Genomic DNA, 27,960 nt, shown 5'->3' with positions numbered 1-27,960 from the left:
GGTTTAGTTCCTATCTATCCACCAGAAAACAGTGTGTAAGTGTAAACAGTGTTAAATCCCCCTACCACACCTGTTCGGTCGGTGTCCCCCAGGGCTCAATACTAGGTCCAATTCTGTTCTCACTGTACATAAATGACCTACCTGAAGTATGTAATAATCTACATGTCCAGATGTATGCAGATGATGCCGTTGTACTTGCCCATGGTAAAAGCTATGCAGAGGTGTCAATAATCTTAACCTCAGCTCTGACAAGCATTCAAGACTGGCTTATAGATTCATTCATTCAGATTGAATGCCAAAAAGACAGTCTGCATGGCCTTCTCCAAAAGACCAGTTGTGTTGGAGTCCTCAAATGTGTTTCTGGGTGGGGAGGAACTTGAACTTGTCCCAGAGTTCAAGTACCTCGGAGTCATACTAGACTCAACCCTAACTTTAAAAAAACATGTGAAGAAAGTCACAAATACGATTAAATTCAACCTTCAAAATTTTAAACAAATTAGACCCTTCCTGACAGTTGGAGCTGCCAGATCGTATCTTCACTGTATGATCCTATCACACATTGAATACTGTTTTACAAACTGGTCTTGCACAGGCGTGACGATTCTAAAACCCATTGAACAGCTCTACAAAAGTGCGCTCAAGGTGTTTGACAGGAAGCCTCACTCTTATCATCATTGTAACATACTCAGGAGGCTCAATTCTTTTTGCTTCGACAATTTCAAAAAGTTCAAACAGGTTGGGGTCATATACAAGACCTTACATGGTCTGTGTCCGCCCCCCCTAAGGGAATTCATTAAAAGGAAGCCTGAAAGAGGAATCAGTACCAGAGCAACCACTCGAGGAGATTGTGAAGTGCCGCACCGGCAAACAACCTTCGGTCAAAATGTCCTCTCAGTACAGGGTTGTGTAGCATGGAATGGCCTTCCTTACATATAAGGGATTGTGCTACATTTCCAACTTTTAAATTCAATGTGAAAAGATGGTTGCTTGAAAACCAAAGCTGCAACCATTTGTGATCATATTTTAGGTTTATTTTTAGGCTATGTGATGTTATGTAATTGTATTTCACCGTTTGTCTGTTTTCTGATGTTATGTTTTTCTGATTTTATGTTTTGTGTGAGGACTGCGGATGAAAACTAGACGCGTCGCAATTGAGGGCAATTGCAGAGTGTGGTTGCACCGACGCTAGTCGCGGGTCGCTGCCGCCGGGACTCGAGGAATACGCTGGGAGGAATACCGTCGGAGGCTGTGCCAATTACATTGTCACGTAACTCCTGAGATCACTTGCGTTTCATTTTGAGAGGATTGATCCCCCCAAAATAAGGTTTTTGCATCAAACGGTTACATTTTGAGCATTTGTGGTGCCCCCTATGGATCAAAGTGGAAATTATTTTGGGAATTTGTTGAGTAAACCACACTTGACATGTGATTCAAATTTGGGATTGACTGGACGTTTTGTTCGTGATTTGTGGGCTTTTTTGTAAAACGGGCCCCTCCCGCTAACTTTGGAAGCCATTTACGGACGAACGGTATGGACTATCAAAATTCTGTTTCGGTCCAGATTATCGCATGGGTCCAGAGATCATGTGTACCGATTTTTGTGAAATTTGGACAAAATATATGGGAGGAGGAGCTAAAAGTGTGTTTTGAAGAAAATTCAAAATGGCGGAAAATCTATCCTGACGCATGTGGGCGTGGCCTATATGGGGAGTTGCGTAATGACCCAAGGAATCTAGGGGAAAAGAAATTTTGATTTTACGACCTACGGTTCAAGAGTTATAGGCCAAAACGTAAAGGGCGCTGTTATAGCACCACCATGTGGCCGATTAGTGTAATTATTTTTTCAATAATTTCGGACTAAATTATGAACCTCCCTTCAAAGTCTTTTAACTCTAGCACTTACGGTTTCCGAGAAAAAAATACTTTGTGATTTCTGGCATTTTTGGTAAAACGGTTCCCTCCCACTAACTTTGGAAGCCATTTACGGACGAACGGTAAGGACTATCAAAATGCCGTTTGGATATGTTTATCGCATGGGCCCAGAGATCATGTGTACCGATTTTTGACATAGGAAATTTGGACACAATTTGTGGGAGGAGGAGCTAAAAGTGTGTTTTGAACAAAATTCAAAATGGCGGAAAATCTATCCTGACACAAATGCGTCATGACCCAAGGAATCTAGGGGAAAAGGGATTTTTATTTTACAACCTACGGTTCAAGAGTTATAGGCCAAAACGTAAAGTGGGCTGTTATAGCGCCACCATGAGGCCGACTGGTGTAATTATTTTTTAAATAATTTTGGACTAAATCATGAACCTCCCTTCAAAGTCTTTTAACTCTAGCACTTACGGTTTCCGAGAAAAAAATACTTTGTGATTTCTGGCATTTTTGGTAAAACGGTTCCCTCCCACTAACTTTGGAAGCCATTTACGGACGAACGGTAAGGACTATCAAAATGCCGTTTGGATATGTTTATCGCATGGGCCCAGAGATCATGTGTACCGATTTTTGACATAGGAAATTTGGACACAATTTGTGGGAGGAGGAGCTAAAAGTGTGTTTTGAACAAAATTCAAAATGGCGGAAAATCTATCCTGACACAAATGCGTCATGACCCAAGGAATCTAGGGGAAAAGGGATTTTTATTTTACAACCTACGGTTCAAGAGTTATAGGCCAAAACGTAAAGTGGGCTGTTATAGCGCCACCATGAGGCCGACTGGTGTAATTATTTTTTAAATAATTTTGGACTAAATCATGAACCACCCCTCCAAGTCTTGAAACTCTAGCCCTTACGGTTTCTGAGAAATAAATACTTGAATGGGAGTTTTTTCATTTTCCCATGAAAGTGGATGGGGAAGTTTAATGCACTAATAAATCAATATCAATTAAACTATGTAACCAATCTCTTAGCAAAATACAAGCACACGATTCCCGGTGAAGCCGGTCATTTTGACATATGGCACTAAATTGGGAAAAATAAACTGTGGGAGGAGATGCGGTTGAAAATAAACCGCTAGGGCCTCTGGAGGATAACAATAGTCTGGTTGCCCTGTTAGGGCAACCACACTAATTAGCATCTTTTCTAAATCCGGTGTATTTATGTTCATGTGACGTTCATTAATATGCTCTGTCCTGTCTAAATAAACAAATAAAGTAAGTAAAAGTAAAGTTTCACTATCACGCCAAGCTCAGTCAGAGGCTCATTCTCCTGGGTGAGGGAGAATCAGTCGGACAGCAACCTCCGGAGATTAACACCCACAGATTTAAGTTGATTGCATTACTCCCCTCCCCTGCCAATGTTTACTTCCCTGTAATAAAATACTTGTTCTTTGAAATTCAAGCCTCCCTGCCTCTTGGTGTTGGTCACCGTTCAAAAAACATACTGTACTAATAAGCTAATTGGGAGGCATGGAGGAGATACGAATTCAGTTTCAGACAGAGTTTGCAGCTGTACCGTCGCGGTGCTTCACGCTGAGAGGGAGATTGGATGGCATCTGCACAAACAACAGCTAACTGGAACTCCGAAGAGTGTACAGATGGAACCAAATGGACCCGTACGGGTCCATTTGGTTCCATTTGTACGCTCTTCAGAGTTAAATTAACACTAGAGATTATTTTCTGTGTACATGATTTCCCAGCCTGCTATACCCACGGGAACCACTTCAAGTGGTATAAAATTAGCTCCGAACGTGGCGTCTCGCACTCCACATGTAAATCAGCTCTTTTGCTTTAGACGTCAGTATCTTTCGCTTAGATACCGCAGACTTTATTCTGTTCCGTACATCATCTTTCATGAGTGGGTTTTATGCAGATGATATCATCCCGAAAATCTATTTGACTTCCGTCCTTCGCATTGCCTGGGTATATTTAAAGTCTGAAATGCAGGTAGAGAGTACTGCGGACATTCACAAGTGGGTTTAAATTGTACCTGGATGTTATTATTCCTAACCTTTTCTGACCCTCTCACTGCTCATAAAGCAAAGGTGAAAATGTATTATGCACAATTTGCACAAAGTAATGGAACAAATTGCAGTGTAGCAGTTTAAAAGTATACTCTGTTGCTACAAACACAGGGTTTCTGAAAGTCCTTTTAATAAGACTTTTTAATGCCACTCAAAAGAACACCGGAAGGATAACACAAGTCAGGAGGCATTCCAGAGGGAATACTGTCAAGATAGAATGACATACTGTATTATGCAAGTTTGAAGGCAAAACAGTATGGCTTTCTCTGTTTACTCTTCAGAGAAAGACACAGAATAGATATAGATCATATCAAATATAATATAAATAATACAACAAAGCAGCCGAGAAGGTAATGTTTGTGGGGTGTAAGTGTGTGTACAGTACAGTCCTTGCTTACTGTAAATCGCTCTGGATTAAGAGCATCTGCTAAATGCCTAAATTGTAAATTGTGTGAGTATTAGAGAGAGAGAGAGAGAGAGAGAGAGAGACGGTGTGTGTGTGTGTGTGTGTGTGTGTGTGTGTGTGTGTGTGTGTGTGTGTGTGTGTGTGTGTGTGTGTGTGTGTGTGTCTCTTACCGTGGTTTCGTCCTCGTGCAGCACCTGGTCGTACCCGCTGAGCGCCACGCAGAATATGATGGCCGTCACGTCCTCGAAACAGTGGATCCACTTCTTCCTCTCTGACCTCTGACCTCCCACATCAAAGAGCCTGCAGCATGGCACAGAGCACATGTACATTATAACCACTACTGTTTGTATCATCCCTTCGTTGTTTCATCTCCCTACACCTGGACCATGTGTCAATGTACAGTAGGGCACTCGGGTGGCGCAGTGGTAAAAGTAGCTGTCCACACCACCACCATGGAGTCTGGGGGTTCAAATCCACAAAGCCGGCTTTGTCGAGCGTCTATACCACTGTTGACCAAACACTGGGTCGGGACCCATATGCGAGTCGTGGACCAATTCGTATGAGTAGTAAATACCCCTTTATTTTTTGTTCCCAAAACATTGTTTTATACGTTAAAAACTAATTCAAACGTTTTTCAAAAGAATTACATAAAAATAATAATAATAATGATCCATTAATTAGAGGGAAAAAATACTTTTAATACGTTTTGAAAATAGCAGATCTACAAGCTCACACCACGACACGTGGCATTGCGACATATTGTGAGCTTGTAGATCGGCTATTTTCAGACATAAAAACTTTGTCTTTTGGGTCTCGAGCTAAAAAGTTTGGGAACCACTGGTCTGTACGGACACAATTGGCCTGTGTTCGGGGGGGGAGGGAAGCCGGGCGGGCTTCCCTTATTGAGGAAGTAGCCATGCCATAACAGCAGGATAATGAACAGCCAAATAAACCCCTTCTGAGTTCCCTTCCCTTCGCTTCACACCCAGGGGTCCTGCATCTGGGTTCATTTCCTATTAACCCATTAAGACCGGGAAAGCATCTGTCATTTTAGATTTTAACCACTTTAACCATCTTATACTTGGGCTATTCAAAAATAGCAGATCTACAAGCTCATGCTCTACAAGCATCAGCATTTTATTTAGAAAAATCGAGATTTTTTCTGCAAATCTTTGAATGTATACAGTACCTATGTTTTTTAAAGCAAACATTTTTAACTCAAATCTTTGCTTCTGGGGATTCTACAAATGTCTTAAAAAAACTTATGTTGCTGTAATATCAGCGCTTCTCAAACATTTTCCTGTCAAGGACCACCCAAAATGATATGTATTTGTCCACGAACCCCCCCGCCCCATCTCAAAATATTTTGTTCCAGGGACCTCAAGAAGCAAAGATTTGAGTTAAAAAAAAAATATATATATATATATTCAAAGATTTGCACACATTTTCACAATTAAAACATAAATAAATAGCAGATCTACAACCTTGTATATCTGCTATTTTTGAATAGCCAAAGAAATCTACAGTGACACAGATGCGTTCCCGGTCTTAATGGGTTAATGGCGGACTCCCTGTTCATTATGCGTTACTGGTCAGCGTGTGCTTTTCTTTTCAAGCATCATAACATTTTGGCTGGCCGAAATGACTTCCCCTGTTGAGGGACGGACAGGAATCTACTGTGTTACGGCACAAGAGCCCAGAGCCTCCCACACACACACACACACATCGCATTCTCTGCCAGTAATAGTAATAGAGCTGACACTGACATCAATTTATAGCTTTTCATAATAAAAACAACGCCTACTGAACCAGAACAATAACGGGGCACAGCATCAGTCACCAAAACAAAAACATTTTTCTGGTCGTTTAAATGGTGTGTGAGTGTGTGTTGTGTGTGTATATTTGTCTATTTGTCCGCTTATGATACACTGCAAGGAAATCTAATAAAATCTTCTCTCTCTGTGTGTGTGGGTATAGTATGTGTGCAAGGGAGAGAGAGAGAAGGAGAGAATAGAAATAGACAGTGTGATATGTATGAGGTATGGAATTCATTACATGCATGCACACTCGCAACCACACACACACACACACACTCGCAACCACACACACACACACACACACACACACACACACACACACACACACACACACACACACACACACACACACACACACACACACACACACACACACACACACACACACACACACACACACACACACACACACACACACACACACACACACACACACACAGCCTGTTTCAGATCAACTCTGCTGACAGTGCATGTGTGGGAAAGATGGTTGTAATGTGGATATACAGAAAGAGGGAGAAAAACCGAGAGAGAGAGAGAGAGAGAGGCAGAGAGAGAAAGCGAGAAATCACTTGTCAAATAATCTACTGGAAACACCTAATATTGTAACATAATTGCTATCTATGGGTCATTAACCACTTCAGTTGTGGCTGTGTGTGTGTGTGCATGCGCAAGGGTGTGTCTGTGTAGTGTGTATACTGAATATGAGCATGTATCTGCACATGTGTGTGCGCGTGCAGTACAAGCGAGAGCTTCAAAGCAAGCGCAGGCAGAAATATGGCACCCAGTAAAATCTGCAGTATTATGCCCTGGACCTGTGGGTTCATTTGTTACACCCTGGGAGTTAAATGAACACTGTGGATTTGACTGTGTACTTACAACTCTTTCTATCTCACTCTGTCACACTCTCATGCTCCTCTCCCTCTCATTACAGCTCTTGGTTGTAATTGAATCAGATCTCATTGGCAGAGATGACACAAATGAAGACACTCGCTTTATATCGAGCTCCAAAATCATACAATTAACTGCTTTAACCAAGCTAGTGGTAGACAGAAAGGTGGGTTGACATAAAATAAATGAATCCCCATCATTAAGTCGTCACTGTCGGGCAGAAACCTTGTATCTCCATATTTCAACTTTTTATATGTTTTTTTTCCCCCCGGGTATTGAATGCCATTAACTACTTCATCGTACAAGAGTGTAGCGCAAAAGAGCAAAAGTAGCGAAAATGTCCAAGCTCACAGCACACGTGCACATCTGCTATTTTCGGAAAGTTTTGAAAGTGAAAGTGGTTAATTCTGTCTGTGGGTCTTATGAACATTGAACCAATTAAAAAGAGCTTGTGACTAAAATAACTACATTGGACCCACTGGGTGGGAAGTGGGAACACATGTTATTATCCCCCATTTCTTAAAAAGAATCCGTTTTGGACATACAAGGTTTCCCCCCCTCTGACAGAGACAAAGTTTATGATGGGTATAGTATACAGTACTGTATGTACAACTGAGCCCTGTAGTACAGTAGGTACTGTAGCTGTCAATAACAGAAGCAGGTACAGTATATAAGGACAATGAATGGCTTTTGTAAATTGTGACACACGTGAACCAAAATGTGCGTGCATGCGAGTGTAGGTCTGCATGTATGTAAACGTACTGTATGTACAGTACCTCTAGCATACACAGGTTCACGAGTGCACACATGCACCTGCATGTGTGTGGAAATATGTGCAAAATGTATGTGTGTGTTTGTATTACTAGACTTGTACAGGACCACATGTCCCCACAGGTAAAGTATATAGGATTGGTTCTCAAAGTGGGGTCCGGGGACCCCCAGGGATCTGATTTGTCGTGCACCGAAAAAATTGCTGATCTACAAGCTCACGTGTGCTTGTAGATCAGCTATTTTTCGGCTTTAGGCTTAAAAATAGCTAGAAATTGGCTCAAGTAATTGTAAAAATGGCATTCATAAAATGAATTGTGTGTGTGTGTGTGTGTGTGTGTGTGTGTGTGTGTGTGTGTGTGTGTGTGTGTGTGTGTGTGTGTGTGTGTGTGTACTGACCTGAAGTGCAGGTTTTTGAAGGTGAAGTGTGTTTCGACGATGCCTGTGGTCTTCACTCTGGTCCTCAGAATATCCTGCTCTGTGGGCTGGTAGTCTGGCGCCCCGATCCGGTCGAGGCTGTCTAGGTAGCTACACACACACACACACACACACACACACAGGTCAATCCAACTGACAGCAGTGTTCATGTGGAACTGCATACTGCTGCATGGGGCTGAGACATGGACCCTCACAGCACAACAGGGAAGGGCCCTGGATGGATGGAGTCAACACAAGAACGCTACAAACAGCTCTAGGCGTCACATGGATGGACCACATCAGAAATGTTGTCCTCTACGCAGACAGAGAGAGAAGGATGAGGCTGGCATGGCGGGCACTGAGTCAGGCACCCGGAACTAATGGCAATCAAACTGACACTATGGGAGACAACCCAGGGCAAAGCCAGGAAAGGCAAGAAGCGCTCCACCTACGTAGATGCACTGCGGCGCGACAACTTAGCTAAACACTGTAGAGCTCAACAGTGGTGGAAAAAAGTACTCACATTTTTTACTTAAGTAAAAGTACCAATACTGCAATGTAGAAATACTCTGTTACAAGTAACAGTCCGGAATTCAAAACGTACTTGAATAAAAGTACAAAAGTATTGACTTCAAAATGTACTTAACTCATTCAGTGCCCGGCTTATTTATGGCAGTTTGGCTCTGAGTGCCACAGCCAAAATTCATTGTAAAAAAAATGTGCTTAGGAGCCGAGATACAGCCTTTTTCAGTAAGAAGTTAAACAAAGAGTGAATGGAGCAGAATATTTTCAAATCATGATATCTTGGGTTCTGAACATTTTTTTCCAAAAGTCTTAGACGTCCAGTGGCACTCAGGGCTTATGTTAAAACGGACGTCTTAGACGTCCAGTGGCACTGAATGAGTTAAAGTACCAAAAGTATAAGTGCTCATTATGCAGAATGTCCCACTTCACAAGTTTTCAAAAGTATAAAAATCTTTTGAAAATAGCAGATCTACAAGCTCACAATGCGTCGCAGCGCGACCCATTGTGAGCTTGTAGATCTACTATTTTCAAATGGCCGAAATATATATAAGGCTGAAGTGGTTAATGTATGTTTTGTAACAATAATCAAAATCTACAAAGTAACTATAACTTATGTTTTAAAATAAATGTAGTGGAGTAAAAAGTACAATATTTGGATCCGAGATGTAGTGGAGTCGAAGTAAAAAATACAGAAAATTGGAAATACTCCAATAAAGTAAAAAATACCTCAACATTTAAACAAGTAAATGTACTTAGTTATTTTCCACCACTGGAGCTCAAGATCCAGAGAGAGTGTGGAGGGCAGCGATTCACCGCATTCGACCGCACTCTCGCATCGCATGCATGGTATTACACAGTATAAATCTCAGTGTTAATTTCAATCTGAGTTTCTAAATGGAACCAAATGGACCCGTAAAGGTGCTTCCTTGAACCTTCTAGAGCTGAGTCGTTTGCTTTTGTGGTGTTGCGCTGAGTTTCTCTTTCTTTTTTATCATCTGTGTATGTTGTACTTATGGTGCTAATTATTTTCAGCGTGTTTCTGTATTGTATTGTTGATGTGCAATGAGGGCAGATTAACTTTATAAACCACACTGGGTTTTTCAATCTCACTTGCACAATCTGTTTTTGTTACGTTGTTGTTGGCTGTTTTTGTTGTATTGTGCCAAAAAAGGAAAAAAAAGAAGAAGGGAAAAAAAAGTCTACGGTAACTGTGCTATTATACTAAGATGTGCTATATAAATAAATTTGACTTGACTGGTGAAAACAAACTTAATTTTTACTGGGTTTGTATCTTATTTAGACTCTTTCTCCCACTGCATTTCCATGATTTCATCCATCCAGATAAACACCCAGGTATTTCAGAGCGCTTCTTATTTCTTATTATTATGAATCTTTGCAGCAGTCATTCGTAATGGAATGCACCACATCAAATACTCTTCTCCGCTACTTCTGGCCTGCCAAATAAAGAAGAAGTGTGGTAAATAGTGGCCTATCTCCATGATATTCCAGACGGGCTGGAGAGTAAACAAGCTTTAAAAATGCAGCACAAACAAGCACCAAGATGTGTTCTGGAGGAGAAAGTTGGATCTATTGGAGTTAAGCCTGATGTATTATGCTTCATGGTATGATGGTGTCCTCTGCCGAAGAACTGCCAATCTACAAGCTCACAGCTTGTGAGCTTACAGATGGGCTATTTTCGTGCTACGACGGAGCATAAATTAGACATTATTTAGCCACTGGCCTGGAAAGGGAGATTCAATTCTCGTCCGGTTTGCATTTCCGTATCATTTTATTAAAAGGGATGTTCGTGTAGACAGTTGCCCCTTGCAATTCACTTACCGGTAAGTAAATTAAGTAAATTGTAAATGATAAATCATGGGGGAAACCACACTGGAGTTTGAAAGATATTGATTGGTGGACAGGGAGCTCCTATTTAATGAGTAGGGCAAATTACCAAAAACAAAAAAAAGAGGACACAGCAATGCTTTGAGTAACGAAGAAAAAGGCTTCTGAAGGAAATCCCCAGATGCTCGCCCCAACTATCCTTCCTTCATTCCACCCATCCTTCCATACCTGCCCAGCATACGTGTCGAAGTGTACTCCAGCAAGACACGAGACCTGTTGCTACCTATACGTTGTTATACCTTTCAATCCGGATGCCACCTCTGTGTCTCATTAGCTGTTGCTATAATATAGTAACATAATTTTTTATTTTTTATTTTTAGTAAGAATTTGAACGTTTTCAGAAAACTATGGTTAGGTCTTAGAAGGCGTTTTTAGAATCGGCCTCAGGTCTAAATGGGTTAACCCCTAACACCACCCCCCCCCCACCCCCAGCTCTCCTTATGACCATCTGAACCAGCCATCAGCTGAGCTGAAACTGAATTTCCCCAGTCTCTCTTAAGTCGTCCTCGGACGAGCCCCCAACAGCGTCTCAGGTCCTCTTGATCCTCCATACATCTGGCTAGCTTGCCAGTACTTTCCATCCCTGCATTATCTTACTCACTCACCCACCCATTCATCCATCAAATCAGTGCTAGACATTCAAAAGAAAGCAATTGTGGATTGTAATTTTCTACTGAGAGGAGAGAGAACAGTGTATTGGACTATTGGGCGGCAAGAAGCAGACTGCACAAGCACACATGCTGCACGTGTTTTCAGTCTAGGTGACAACAAAACGGGTAATAAGTTAGAATGATTCCTCTGTCACAAATACACAGAATGAAATGTTGATGACTGTAGCACAGTGTTAGTGGGCCGCAAGTATGTAGGTTTTTGCCTTTCATACAATTTATCAATTTTCGGAATAAAAACAAAAATAAGTGCACCCCTCCCCCCCACTATGAAAAAGTGTGGGTACCCGTGCTTTAGAATTACTGTAGTACTATTCAGCAAAGGTGAGTGCCATGGAAGTAATCTGACTCTACACATCAAACTGGGGACTTTTCTATTTGAAATTGAAAGGTGATCTTTCTCTGTCTGTGGTACCACTATTCTGAGAGCTTGGTTCCCGTTACAAAAAGGTTTAAAGCCATTGGTCTGTGACATGCTGGAAATGTCTTAATCAAATACATTTTTAATAAACGACTTATTATGTATGGCTGACGAGTCATGTCCTGGTTGCATCGGCCATTATGAATACTGAGTGTGCCGGGAGTGAGCTTGGCATAATCAGGGGCAGCAGTGGCTGAGGAGGTAGAGCGGCGTCTTGGGAACCGGAAAGGTTTCCAATTCGATCCCGGGCTCGACCCAGAGTTAGTGTCAAAGTGTCCTTGAGCAAGACACTGAACCCTTAATTGCTCCCGGTGAGCAGTTTTCCTACGCTGTCGTTGTATGAATGTGTGTGTGTGTGTGTGTGAATGGGGTGAATGTAACGCACATTGTAAAGCGCCTTGGATAAAGGCGCTATATAAATGCACCGTTTAACATTTAATCACAGAGGAAGAGATGGAATGTTCCAGTGATTATGCCTGAAGAATGACATTTCTGCTCTCTCTCTCTCTGGCCCTCTCTCTCTCTCTTCCTCCCTCACCATCTCTCTTGGCCATCAGTCAGGAAAAAAAAACTTAATACTGAAATTCTAAAAAAAGAAACTGGGGTCGTCCCCGGAATTTTAGCAGCACAGTAATAGTCGATGTAGACATTAATTCTGGTGATTTGGAATACTTTTCCTACCAGGATAATATGTGACCTAGTCATAAATGTGTAGCTTGTGTGCGCTCTGGAAGTAAACCGTGCCAGTTCACATCTTCACACCACACACAGTAAAATTACCCACTTAACCATTAAAATTAAAACCGAGAAAGCATCTGTGTAACCACTTTAACCATTATTTTATTCTTTGGCTATTCAAAAATAACAGATATACAAGCTCATAGCGCGTCACTTCGTGCCGCGCTATGAGCTTGTATATCTGCTACTTTTGAAAAATCTTGAATATAATATATTCAAAGATTTGCAGATTGTTTTTTTTTTTAACAAACATTTTTAACTCAAATCTTTGCTTCTGGGGTCCCCTGGAACAAAATATTTTGAGATGGGGGACTGCGGCCAAATACATATCATTTTAGGGGTCCTTGACATGAAAACGTTTGAGCAACACTGATATAGCAATATATTTTTAATATTTTTTTTATTTTTAGGATTTAGAAAAGACATTTGTAGAATTGGCCTCAGGTCTTAATGGGTTAAACCCTCTAGTCTTAGTGAAACGGACCTGAGTTGTACTTGTGTACTTGGACCGCTTTTTTCCGTCTACACCATCTTCGCCAAAAACAGATGTTCCCGCCATAATAGGGATCCACTTGAACGGAAGCTGTCACCTGTTTGTCATTTCCTTTGACGAAAATATATTTAAAAAATATTTTTAAATTTATTTTTTTTATTTCCATTTCTGCTAAGCAGCAAACTATATGCTTATTTTGATTCATAATAGGACAAATTTGCGTGACTGTAAAGACAAAACGGAAGTGAGGAGGAGCTTCCGTGCTCCAGACTGTATGCCTGTGTGTGTGTTTCTGTGAATAAGAGCGACAGATTAAATATGTGTTGTTTCCAGTATAGAAAGCTACAAGGTTCTGCGTACCAGCCGTGATATTCAGCATCACAATGTCAACATTCCTTCATATGCACGCACGCACACACACACACACACACACACACACACACACACACACACACACACACACACACACACACACACACACACACACACACACACACACACACACACACACACACACACACACACACACACACACACACACACACACACACACACACACACACACACACTCTCTTTCCAACTCTCACTCTCACACATGCAGTGTTATTTTTAGTGTCCTACACTGCAGTCAGTGTGTGAGATGATTGATTGTAATGACCTGTGATAAACATCAGCTAATGGCCTGGTGGTGCTGAGGCCCTGGGCCCGTGCCAGGGAGAGAGTGGGGTTAAAGGAGGGAGAGAGGGGCTTTTTGGCAGGGGGCCTGGCACAAAGCACACATGACATGACTAGTGATTGAAAAAAGGGACAGAGAGACAGGAGGAAAGAGAGAAGACACCACAGAGGGGAACAGTGTGTGTGTGTGTGTGTGTGTGTGTGTGTGTGTGTGTGTGTGTGTGTGTGTGTGTGTGTGTGTGTGTGTGTGTGTGTGTGTGTGTGTGTGTGTGTGAGAGAGTGAGAGTGAGAGTGAGAGAGAGAAAGAGAGAGAAATTGTGATTAATAATAGTCATAATAATGTTAGCCTTTTATATAATTCAATATCTATAACAGAGTGCAAAAACACTGAACTTTGTAATAATAACAGGTACAAAAAAGCTTGATGCTAAGTTCTTGGTTTACCTGTGATGGTAGTTTAGCGAGGCACTACACTGTCTCTCTGCATTTGATGTATGTGTTTACCTTGCTTATTGTAAGTCGCTCTGGATAAATGACTAAATTGTAAATTGTGCAAAACAGTCCCGGCAAACACCTTAATGACCCCATGTGTAACTACTACTGTATCTATCCACAGTGGTAGTACTAGAGAAGTTCCCAAAATGTCTCTGAATATGTTTAGTAGTAGTCTAGAGAAGTTCACAGCGCAAAATCTAACATGTGGAGTGGATTATACCAGTGAAAGGTACCTTATGTGGACTATGCTGTCGAACCTGACACGCACTGATACTCTGCACATTAACCCCGTGTATAACACACTGATATTTATTATTCTTGCACCTTATTAACGTCCTATCATACACAGTATATTTCTGCTGCTATGCTCACACACCCTGTGTTTAACCTCAGGTACATACCGCACAGGATGTGTAAAAATGTAGACACTTTGTTTTTTTTATTGATCTTTCTCTCTCTTTCCCTTGCTCTTCTTCCTGTTCTCTTTTTATGGAAATAACAAAAACGATAAAACTTGCACAAAAACAAATTTCACCCAATGTTTTACACCTGTAAACCTGTGATGTGACAATAAAGTCGATTCCAACGTAATAATGTACACTGAAGGTGTTCAAGAGATATGTATCCCCTTAAGTGTTGTTCATTGAATTATTCACCTAGAAATGTTTTGACATTCCTCACCAAGAATCAGCTTGTTTATGTTTGAGGTTAACACTCACGCTCACATTGTTGTCCTTGTGTTTTGCCCTTGAGTGTGTATTCATTGCGTCTTGTCTGTTCTTAATGAAGTGAATTCATTACTGGTTCAATACTGCCTTGACATCTGGCTGGCACGAATGCAGAGAGTTCGAAGATAGCATACGCACAATGCTTGCTAATGATATGCAGTGTGCACTTCCTCTGGAGACAGAATATTACACACCTCTCAAGATGAATCAAAATGGTTGCCATGTTCATTCTGGTATTGGCCTCCAGTAGCCGCTGAAGATGACAGCACTATTGTGCCTGTGGGCTGCATAATGTCGGACGTTGCCGTCAGGCAGAAACCTTGAATCTCCATAATGCAACTTTGTATGTTTTTTTCATAAATGAATGCCCTACTTCATCATACAAGAGCGTCACACAAAAGTAGTGAAAATACCAGATCTACAAGCTCACAACGTGTTGTGATGCGACACGTTGTGAGCTTCTAGATTGGCTATTTTCACTTTCACAACAACAATAAATGTAAACGTGTGTGTGTGTGTGTGTGTGTGTGTGTGTGTGTGTGTGTGTGTGTGTGTGTGTGTGTGTGTGTGCAGATTTGGCCATGCATGACAGGGTATTTGTATAATTATAGTATGTACTGTATTCATTTTGTTGATGAAAGATGTGTGTGTGTGTGTGTGTGTGTGTGTGTGTGTGTGTGTGTGTGTGTGTGTGTGTGTGTGTGTGTGTGTGTGTGTGTGTGTGTGTGTGTGTGTGTGTGTGTGTGCATGCGCACACACGTTTTATGATGTGTTATTAGTGTGTGCATGTTCCATGTGTAATGTATGTGTATTGTGGTAAATAGGTCAGGACATGTTAGATATTCAGAGAGAGAAAGAAAAAAGAAAGATTTAGAAAGACAGGTGGCTTCAGGCCCTACTTTTAGCAGAACAATGGAACAGAAATGCTCCTTTCTATATACATACAAACTCATGCATGTGTGCTCATGCAGACAGTCACACACGGGCACACACACGCAGGCACACGCACGCACACACTTCTAGGAAGATTGTGAAGATAACATTCATTACGTGGCCCACACCACCAAATGTCTAGAGCAGGCTTTCTTCACTTTTTCAAAGGGGGACATATTTGAAAATGAAAATATGATTTTATTAAACTACAGTGCAATATCAATAGCCTTTTTGTCGGCAGCGTAGCAAACATCTATGCTGTGAACAAAACAAAAACAAATTCAGCCTTTCTTTTTACATGCATGCACTGTATTGCTGTTTGTATTTACAGTCCAAATTGTCTTTTGATCAAATGGTAGTGTAGCCAAATCGTTGCTGTCGGGCAGAAACCTCTTATCCATATTTTTGCGTTTTTTCTTAAATTAATGCCCTATTTGATTATACTACAGCGTCACACAAAAGCATCAAAAGTAGTAGATCCACAAGATCGAAACGCGGCGCAAAAGCGACAGGTTTTGAGCTCGTCGATCTGCTACTTTTGATGCTTTTGAATTTGAATGCTGAAAAGTAACGGTTTCGGACATATGAGGTTTCCACCCGACAGAGACGAAATGTAACCAGGTGTGCAAAAGTTTATCTGCAAACAAAGTAAATCAAATAAAATACGAAATGGTCTTTCGTTTCACATGTTGAGAATTAAACAACACAAGGAACAAGCAGCTATAGCTATCCTTACAAATTCTACTGAGAAATAGCCTATTTGCCCATGGTTAATTTCAAAACACCAACGTTTAAATGTATGAATTTCACATGACTGGTATACTTAATACTGGCGCCCGTAAATAATAGATTTTTAGGAAGGATCTTTAGGAGGGGTCTTATAAAATGTGTCACGATTGGGCCCCGGGTCGGACTTTGGACACGCCTGGTCTAGACTATGTATTTTTTTTCCCGGTGTGGCTCTGCGGGAGTCTATTCGTCTATAAGAGGGTCTTGTCAGTCTGTTTTTCCGGAGCGAATCTTGCAAACCGCTGGACTAATCAGCACCAAGGAGTAGCTTTTAATTTTTTTTCATAATGAAAGTCAACAGGGCTCTAATCAGGCTGAAACCATGCCCAAATATGGTAAATGTTAAATGGTGGTAAATTTTATATAGCGCTTTTATCCAAAGCGCTTTACATAGATTGTGCATTACATTCACCCATTCACATTCATACACCGATGGCAGAAGAAACCATGCAAGGCACCAACCTGCTCATCGGGAGCAATTAGGGGTTCAGCGTCTTGCTCAAGGACACTTCGACACTAACTCTGGGGGATCGAACTGGGACCCTCGCGGTTCCCATCCGGCCGCTCTAACGGCCACTCTACCCCTGAGCCACTGCCGGAGCCATAAATCATAAGACTACTGATGTCATGATGTCTGAGATCCATGTGCGCACACACACACACACACACACACACAATTCACTAGATTAGCTGTGTCCTGATCATATGACATCTGTCCTATCAGCTGATTGGTTGGTTACCTCGTTCCACTCCACAGGTTACAACACAATAGGAAGTACGCATCAATCTTTAATGTTTTGACATTTAACAGACAACTACTTAAATGCGCACACGCACGTACACACATGCGCGTACACACACACACAGTGCAGAGTGAATGTTGTTGTTCCCATTAATTGTGTATGTTATCTAAATGTTGATAGGAATGTGTTTTGTAACCTTTGGAACCCCCCTCCCCTCTTATCTCCGGTGATGGATGACTTCATGAGGAAGAACATAACCTGGATGACTTCATGAGGAAGAACATAACCTCTCTCTCTCTCTCTCTCTCTCTCATCTCTCTCTCTCTCTCTCTCTCTCTCTCTCTCTCTCTCTCTCTCTCTCTCTCTCTCTCTCTCTCATCTCTCTCTCTCTCTCTCTCTCTCCTCTCTCTCTCTCTCTCTCTCTCTCTCTCTCTCTCTCTCTCTCTCTCTCTCTCTCTCTCTCTCTCTCTCTCTCTCTCTCTCTCTCTCTCTCTCTCTCTCTCTCTCTCTCGTTGTTGATGTCCATTATCTACATATTTATTTCAGACTCACCTGCTCTTCCTCTTTTACAGTTTGTTGTGGTGTACAGTTTATCAAACAGTGGGTCGGGGACCCATGTTTGGGTCGTGGACCAATTTTTATGGGTCGCGAGTAAATATCCCCCCCTTTTTTTTTTCCTGTACATAAATAATATACTGTATATGTATTATTTCAAACGTTTTTTTTTTTTTTTTTTTAAGAGCTAGAACGTTTAGGACACTGGTGTACAGTATAGCAGCGTGTCCTGACGTTAACCATGTCTACTTTCATGTCCCCCTCTCTCTCTACGAGACAACACCAACATTGGTACATATCCACATTTATAAAGCACTGTTAACACATTGAATGCCAAAAACGGTCCGGACCGTTTTTGAGGGTCCAAACGAGAAGTGCCGAAAACGGTCCGGACCGTTTTTGACCCAATTCTATTTTTATACATGTGGGCCACGTGGGGCGCTAAAACGAAACTTTGACATCACCCAAGCAGTTTCTGAGAAGAAGAGGCTGGATGTGGCTCCATGTCAAAAATCCTTCCGGTCGGCGTTTTCAATGTTATCTCCTTGATTAAAAGCTTAATATCTCCATTTCTTTTTAATGTGGCGGAAACGAGCCGTTTTCGATCGGCGATCACGCTGCAATGGAGGGTCGCGTTGGAAATATTATTGTTCCAGGCGTTAGTCGGGGACCCCTCCGCCGTCTCGCACGCACGCTTTGTTTACATGCATTTCCGCGTCGGGGCTTCTCACAGCACGAAATGTATAACGCAAGTGGATGGAAGAAATGCTGGCACTCAACGTATAATATTTTAATAAACCTCTGGCACCCAATGTGTTAAATAAAATAAAATGTAATCGCCGTTCATTTGGAATACTTCAGTATATAAAAGCCGCTCTCATACATTTCCTTACTTGTCCCCAGGGTCAACACTAGTTTTAGCGCTAGTCCCCATAACTGGAATGAGTTACAACGCACTTTAAATATGGATAAACATTTATCCAATATTTATAAAGATTAATGTTTTTAATTGGCATTGTTTTAATTAAGATGTCTTATGTGTATACTCTGTTCTTTGCTCGCTTTTACAGTACACAACCCGTTTTATCCTGTTCTTATTTCAATATTATGATACTGTTGTGTTATGCCTTTTGTAATCTCGGCATCACTGAGGATTATGATCCTGCCCTCAATGTATTTCAGAGAACATACATTTAGGGAAAATGTATGAAAATGTCTGCTTTTTAGAGCAGCAAACTGTAATGCTAGCCACACCTGAAAACTGCTTTATTTGAATGCTACCCAGTTATTTTCAGGGTTCACACCCTGAAAATATAAACAGTGTACACTACAGTGTGTACTGTAGCTATAGTGCTGACAGCAATATAAATGAATTACTTCCTCCAATTCTACAAGATGTATGGTGAACAATTACAGTAAGCTAGGCACACACAAACATGACTCTTGACAGTAATACATCAATGCATTCCATTTAATATCTCTCTCTCTCTCTCTCTTCATCTGCCCCCTTCGCTCGTTCACTCATTCACTTCTGTTCACTCACATATACCCTCCTACTCCTATCTCCTTTTTTCTCTCTCTCTCTCTCTCTCTCTCTCTCTCTCTCTCTCTCTCTCTCTCTCTCTCTCTCTCTCTCTCTCTCTCTCTCTCTCTCTCTCTCTCTCTCTCTCTCTCTCTCTCTCTCTCTCTCTCTCTCTCCTCTCTCTCTCTCTCTCTCTCTCTCTCTCTCTCTCTCTCTCTCTCTCTCTCTCTCTCTCTCTCTCTCTCTCTCTCTCTCCCTCCATTGGGAAATAGTAGATCAGACTGGGTGCTTTTAATGGTGATTGACTGTGTGTCAGAGCAGCTGCTCTGTGATCATACTCACTGCTGCTTTCATACATTTGTTATTGGCATTTGTGTGTGTGTGTGTGTGTGTGTGTGTGTGTGTGTGTGTGTGTGTGTGTGTGTGTGTGTGTGTGTGTGTGTGTGTGTCAATGTCATGCTACTCTAGGCGAATGATAAGAAGCAGTGGGAAGTCCACACACACTTCCTGTCTTTCCATCTCTCCCAAATTAGCCTCGATCTCCAGGCTTTTATTGTTTAGTTTTGCTAAAAAAATAAAAGCCTGGACCAGCGCGTCGGTGTACCCGGTATAGGAAGTGTTTCATTTCCCAACCAACCAGAGTGCAGTGGGCGTCGCGGTGAACCAATGGGATCAGGCGCATTTTCTCCGTGCTGATTTTAAACCCGCCCCTCTATACACGAAAGCAGGAAGGCTAGTGCAGCCTACTCCCAAATAGACCCCCCCCCCCAAGCCTCCTAAACACACACACACAAGCACGCACGTACACACACACACACACACACACACACACACAGAGAACGTACTATTGTGCCGAGTCGTTGAGCTGGTACTCTCGGGCGCGGCTGAAGCACTCCTGGATGCCGGCGTCGGACCACAGGCGCATCATGGCGCCCAGCAGCTCCTGGGAGTAAGGCTCTGTGTCCTCCATACGGGTGACCACGTCACACACCAGCTTAGCATCGGCCTGCAGGACACCAGAGGAGAGAGAGGCAGCAGGTTAGCATCATGGCTGAGAAGGTACCGTACAGTAAGAGCCCCTAGGGACAGTACTGTGTCCTCTGGAACCACACTGACAAAGTCAAAAGACAACTTAGTACACACACCTTATGTTTAACCTCAGGTACACACCGCACCGGATAGATATGCTATGTGTAAAAATGGAGATACTTTGTTTTTTATTGATCTTTCTCTCTCTTCCCCATGCCCCTCTTCTTCTTCCCTTTCTCTTTATATGGAAATAACAAAGACGATGGAGCTTGCACAAAAACTAATTTCACCCACTGTTTTATTAGCCTCGCGTTGCCAGACTATATCACTGCGTGAATATGAGTCTGGTGCTTCTATGAGGACGTTTTTTTTTCCCCAAGGGGCGGGATCAAAAGAATGGCTCTGGATTGCAATTGGTTAGACCTAACAACCAACAACCAATTACAGTCTCCCATATTTGAATACTGGGCCCTGATTAGTCACCCCAGACTTCGGGGAGCAGGAAATGGATTCACAAACGGAGCGGTGCCAGACCCAAATCGCTGCGGGCATTTTTTTTTTTGCGCACTGTCAGATTCTGTCTGGTCCCAGGCTACTGTTTTATACCTGTAAACCTGTGATGTGACAATAAAAAGAACCACTGGCATACACCAAAGGAGGGAGAGAAGAGGAGAGGAGAGGTGAGAGGAGAACGGAGAGATGAGAGGAGACAGGAATAGGATAGGTTGTTCTAGAAGTGAAGCTGGTCTAACCTCACTGGCTTTTAAAGATGCTGTTAGTAATAGTTTTTTTTACAAAAAGTGTTTTTTTGTTTTGTAAAAAAGTTCTATAATGTCTTGTTTGTTCGGTAACAGGAGTCTCCCCGTCTCCAGAGCTTTTTAATAAACAGAAAATACGGTTTCAGTTTGGTCACCAATTTCATCCGGTCAAGAGAGAGAACCCATTTATCAACTTCAATTGTAGTGTTCCAATTTCAATTGTGCTCATTCTTTGTTTTTGTTTCATCACTTTCAATTTCACTTGTTTATCCTGTATCCTGTATGAGTTCTCCCTCTTGAAATTGGTATCCCGACCTGAAAATCTATGTCCTGTTTACTACAGAGCTTGAGAGATGAGGAGACAGACCCCTGCTACTGAACAAACACTCTATATACTGTAGAGTATTGCTATGGGAACAGAGCAATTTAACAGTTATTTTGACAAAAGAATATCACATCGCCTTTAAGCCCAAATTATACTTTGTCATATGACATGTTGCATGCCAAAAATAGCTTTGCAGACTGCCTATTTTCAGCGATTGACGCCATCATACGACGTCAATCGCAAATCAAGCATTAGTCTCTTTATGCTCAATAAAAAGGTGATGAACAAAAGCATTGTTAGGCAAAAACACAACAGCTGTGACACACACACACACACACACACACACACGCACACGCTATTACAATCTGTGCAGAGTTCAAATGTCAGCACCCACTTTGTAGTAATGAATTTGCAGCGAGGACGCTCCTTCATTGAAACCCTCTGATGTTTAGATTCACATTCACAATTTCAACACGGGGTACAAATGAGACACAGCTGTGTTTCGTTGTGACCCAAAATCTTTTAGGTCATATCCATTCAACTGGGTCAGGCAATGTAACACTTAACACCACAGAACCAAATTATGAAATGACTTGTTTAAAAGCTGTGTCTAAAATGGCCCAACATGATGGCAGCAAGATAAAAATACAGCACGGGGCTATTCTCGTCAGTGTAACACAATCAAACTGGGCCAAGAGGTGTTAACAATAGAACATCAAAACATTTTTTGACGTGTATCCGCATAGTTTGTACCCTATCTATTTCCTGCACTACAACAATATAGCATAGATAGGACAACACTGCAAAAATCCATGCGCTAGCAAAGGATGTAAAAAAAAACACCAGAGGGTGTGTAACTCAATAGCATCAAACTCATACAAACTCACTCAAACTAGGGCAATCAATGTAACAATATACAATACAGTGTATGCCGATTTACACCACTTACATATTATATTACCTGCCCTTACTGTATGTCATACAATGCTGTATACTACAACATTGGTTCTCAAAGTGGGGTCCGGGGAGTTCCAGGGGGTCCCCACAAATTATTTTAATATAGCGTCACTTTATCCATATTTTATACTTTGGCTATTCAGAAATAGCAGATATACAAGCTCATAGCGCGTCACGAGCTGTGCAAATCTATGAATAAACGTCCCCCATCTGAAAATATTTTGTGCCAAGGAACTCCCAGAAGAGAACATTTGGGGTTACAAATTCTAAATTATTCAACTTTTATCTTTCAAGTATTTTTGAATAGCCAATGTATAAATGGATAAAGTCGTTAAGCTGATTGTAATGCTATGTTAAATACTTTTGCTAGGGACCCCCTGGAACCCCCCCAAGGACCCCTGGACCCCACTTTGAGAACCAATTGTGTAAGGGACATGACATGACCTGGTGCCATGCCTTCCTGATAGGATGTTTAATATATTACTTAATGTCAACAGATAAATTTTTGCGCCGGTGAGTCATGATTTGGCTAATATTACCTGGAAACAAAATATACTTGCAGGGAATGTTGAATCACTCCACAGTGAGCCCTTATCAAAGACACATGCACACCTTAATCTGGCGTCACCAGGCTTTTCATTCCAAACTGCCCCACATGATCTGGTCTCAAGAAAGAAAAAAGGAGATTATTTTGTTTTTTTACCCCCACATAATGCAAATCAATTAGCTTAGTTTCGCTAGTCGTACTACAAGTTAGAATAAAAGATGGACATACCAAACTATTATTATAACAAACGAAATGAAACAATTATACTAAAACTACACAAATCATTTGTGTAGTTTATAAAAAATCCCTATTGAGAATAATTTTAACAAAAAACAAACAAACACCGTAGCCTTATATACACGTGGATGGGGTGGGCATGTGCAAGAGATGGGGGATTGGGGCATGTATGATGATGGGTATAGGGACAAGAGTAAGGTTTCTGAAGGCCGGTGCTCATGGTTTCCGCCGTGGGTTCCACCGCGAAGTTATAGCCGCTCTAGCCTCGATCAGACAAAAAGAGATGATCCCAGTCTATGCACACTAGATCCATTCCAGACCCTGACAACAATGTCCGTCTGTCTGCCTGTCTCTTTCTTCCTTCCCTCCTCCCACCGCCTTCCACAGCACTTCTCATTATATGAGATTCTTATCAGTGTTACATAACCTGTGCTGGTGCACTTACACTGTAACTGCACCATGTTTGCAGCCCAACACGGCTGCACTTTCCCTGCTGTCTATTTGCACGGTCGTATTTTTTCCTTTTATAGCTGTACTTCCCCTACTTCTGTTGTGAATGACAAAGGGAACCTGAACATAATAGACTCTAATGCACAGTAGACCAACCTAATGTAGACTAGAACTGACCTCATGTACTGTAGAATGACAATCAGTCTACATTAGTACACCTCATGTACACTGACTGATGTAGTTATCAATATCCAGCTGCATTTTGTGTGAGTTTTTCCACCGCTCCATCTGTCCCTGCATACCACCCTCCTTTATCTCCATCTTTTCTCTGATATCCCAGTTAACATCTAGCTATGCTGTTCCATCTCCTTTCCTCTGATTTTGGAGGTATACACTATACAGTACATCTCGTTCACTTGTTGACCCTTATCTACCCTTTCCTCCATCTGTCCCTCCCTCTGTCCTCATCACCCTCTCCTCCCACACTGGCATCGCGTTTCCTGTTCCTCTTCTTCATATCCCTCTCTCACTCACTCTCTCTCCCTCCATCTCACATCCTCGCCTCTCTCTCTCTCTCTCTCTCTCTCTCTCTGGCTCCATTCGGCACGAATCATCTCTCGGTTCCGCTCTCACCTCTTTTCATCCTTTCAAGAAACCCATGAAATGTGCATATCTGGTGTATTTACCTCTGCATTCTGATGTGTGTATGCATGTCTGTGTGTGAGAGAGTGAGTGCGCCAGCAATGTGTGCCATTACTGTGATTCGTCTCCACAGGAAGTGGGTGTGGTACCGACAGCTGCAGTGTGGTCACACACACACGCACGCACGCATGTGTGCACGGCGCGCACACATTTGTGTCGACTTGTATTTACATCAGGGAATGTTTGGTAAGACATGTGCCTCTTTCAACACCACTTTATCAGAATAGTACAGTCACACACCCCACCTGGGAGCTGCACGGCCGTCCATCACAGATCTTTTTCATGTCAAGGACCCCCAAAATGATATGTATTTGGCCGCCGACCCCCATATCTAAATATTTAGTACCGGGGACCCCCAAAAGCAAAGATTTCAGTTACAAATGTTCGCTTAAAAAAAATATATATATTCAAAGATTTGCAAAATTTTTAAGATTTTTCAAAAATAGCAGATCTACAAGCACTCGGTGCCATGCTATGAGCTTGTATATCTGCTATTTTTGAATAGCCAAAGAAATCTAAAATGACACAGATACGTTCACTAATTGAATGGGTTAACAGAAACTCAGAGCTAATTGAGAGGGGGAGGAGCATCCCAGGGATGCAACTATCCATTATTTTATTAGCGATTATTCTATCGATTTTTATAATCAACTAAATGGATTAGTTTGGCACAAATAGCCGATCTACAAGCTCACAAGGCCGTCGTGATATGACTCGTTGTGAGCTTGTGGCTGGGCTATTTCTGCTATTTAGAATTTGTGTTCTTTTTTTTATGATCGATTAAGTAGATTAGTTTGGATTATCTGTTGCACCCCTAGAGCATTCTTCATGCTCTCCAGGGAGACATTCAGGGCTTGGAAACAGTGACCTTCCACAGTTCATATATAAGGGGCGGCCATAGCCGAGTGGTTAGTGAGTCCTCGCCTGGGGAGCCAGAGCCCCTGGATGTCCTCAGGTACGATTCCAGGTCAGGCCAGCAATGTCGATGTGTATCCCCTGAACAATACTCTTAACCCCTAATTGCTCCTGAAAGCTGAAAACTGAGTTTCCCCCCCACGGGAGCAAACAGGTCCACATAAAAAGCACCTCCTCCCTACCACCGCCTTTGAAATGTGCTGCTTGCTTCAAAGATAGGAATAGTAACACGGTAGAGCTCTACACTCAGGGATACTGTTTTTAAAGTGATAGTCGGTGCGTTTTAACCGCAAAAAATAACAGATCTAAGTTGACAACACGTCACCCATTTCTCAAAATAGGGATGCCAGGCTCAAATGATTTGGAAGAATTTCTTAAGATTGGTGGTTTTGAACTGTATGGCATTCAGGGCCTTATTTGACACTCGAGCTGAAGTGAGCAAACTTCAAAAAAAGGCACAAATAAATATAGAACACGCAAAATCATCTACACGATCTGTGTGAAACTTTGTGAATAGGACACCGCGTTAAGAAAAAGATCACTCGTCTTGAGCGAAAACCTTCTCAGAATATTTAATTCGATAAACCAGAAGTGTTTCTTTCAGTTGCTGAAACCAGACCCTGTTCTATGGATTTCACATTAACATCGTTGCTGTCAGGGCAGGGAAAGCTTTTATCCCCATGTTTTAACTTCTGTAAATTAATACCATTGCTTCATCATACTACCAGTGTCACACAAAAGTAGCAAAAAATAGCCGAACTGCAAGCGCAATGAATTCTGAAAAAGTAACCGTTTTGGACCTAATGTATGAGGTTTCCACTGTGCCTGCTTCCTGTGATATCATTATCGTCTCCCTCCCCGGCTCTGCCCTCATAGTGGTAGTGTCTCGTTTCTAGGCATGTCAAAGGTCAAAGATCACGGCCTTGGAGTGATTCTTCCTCCCATAATTTATTCGCCTAATAGTCTGCTCATCCATCCGTTTCCCTCCGCGCTCGCACACACACACACACACACACACGCACACAGTAATTGTGCTCATTTAAAGGGCCATACCAGTGGTCTGGCATATTTAGCATATTGACTGCAACACACAGTATCCTTGACCTTACTGCTGAGCATTTTACAAAGCTTATGTTGTTCTTTGAGGAGGCCAGTGTTTTTCATTCATTTGCGCATATGGTATGACAATTAACCCATTCAATCCTCCGGGAACGCATCTACAAATGTCTTCTAAATCCTAACAGGTTTCTGAAAAACATATGTCTCTATATCAGTGGTTCTCAAACTTTTTCACGTCAAGGACCACCAAAATGATATGTATTTGGCCGCCGACCCCCCCATATAAAAATATTTAGTTCCAGGGACCCCCAAAAGCAAAGATTTGAGTTACAAATGTTCGCTTTAAAATAGCAGATTACAAGCTTAAAGCGCTATGAGCTTGTATATCTGCTATTTTTGAATAGCCAAAGTATAAAATAATGGCTATAGCTAAAATCTAAAATGACACAGATGCGTTCCCGGTCTTAATGTACTTGTACTTGTACTTGTTTGAGATAGGCAATGCTTTAGGCCTACAAAACAATTTATTGAGCTGCTATTGTTTTGAGTTTTCATGCATTTTAAAGTGTTTCTTTGAAGTCTAGCTGAAAAAAAATCTTTGGAGTAAAAAAAATGAATAATTCATAAACAGTATTAAATTGTATTGTGTTTACACCGTTATCGTCCTTTAACTCTGAGAGTTTAACGGTGTAAAAATGGACGCAAAGGGGACAGTTATGGGTCGATTTGGGTCGACCGACTACTTACAAGACCTTATGTGTGACACACTGAAAAAACTGTGCAGTATGTGTGTAACATTCACATGATTATATAGTCCTCTAAAGACAGACATTATTTGTGTGCAACTGTGCATCATATCTGCAGGCTGAATGTGAATAGGCAATCATCTCTTTGTCCCAGTATATTTATCCCTCAATCATCCTGTCCATCTGTCTTCTCCATCGCCCTTAACCCATAAAGACCGGGAACGCATCTGTGTCATTTTATGATTTGAGCTAAAAAGCATTATTTTACACTTTGGCTATTCAAAAATAGCAGATCTACAAGCTCATAGCGCGGCACCGAGTGCCACGCTACGAGCTTGTAGATCTGCTATTTTGGAAAAAATCACGAACATTTTATCAAATCTTTGAATATATATTTTTAAAGCGAACATTTGTAACTCAAGTCTCTGCTTCTGGTGGTCCCTGGAACAAAATATTTTGAGATGGGGGTCCGCGGCAAAATACATACAATCGATTTTGACATGAAAAAGTTTGAGGACCACTAGACATGGCAACATACGTTTTTTTCAAAAAACTGTTTTAGAAGACGGATTTAGAAAACGGATTTAGAAAACGGATTTAGAAGACATTTTGTAGAATCGGAACCTCTGGCCTTAATGGGTTAAAATACCTACCACCCCTCCCCCTTTCTCACTGCCCCACTCTCTGCTCAATAGCCTCATCATCACACCATACAGTCAAATGATGTCCTTCATCAAGACATCAAGCCTCCCTCTATCCATCCTTCCTTCCATCCATCCATTTAT

The 27,960-nt window shown here is 41.7% G+C and overlaps 1 protein-coding gene across 1 annotated transcript in view; it reads right to left on the bottom strand.

Annotated features, from left to right (window-relative positions):
* The window catches only part of LOC308092105 (guanine nucleotide-binding protein G(o) subunit alpha-like), a 138,820-nt gene that overhangs the window by 25,246 nt on the left and 85,614 nt on the right, over positions 1-27,960 (bottom strand). The window contains 3 exon segments of the mRNA XM_080437928.1: positions 4,541-4,670; positions 8,243-8,371; positions 20,296-20,456. Of these exon segments, the coding sequence (XP_080294054.1) occupies positions 4,541-4,670; positions 8,243-8,371; positions 20,296-20,456 (420 nt within the window).

Source organism: Gymnoscopelus braueri (assembly GCF_963280865.1).
Source record: "Gymnoscopelus braueri genome assembly, chromosome: 9".
In the NCBI taxonomy this organism is placed as follows: domain Eukaryota; kingdom Metazoa; phylum Chordata; class Actinopteri; order Myctophiformes; family Myctophidae; genus Gymnoscopelus; species Gymnoscopelus braueri.
This window is presented reverse-complemented; position numbering and strand designations above follow the sequence as displayed.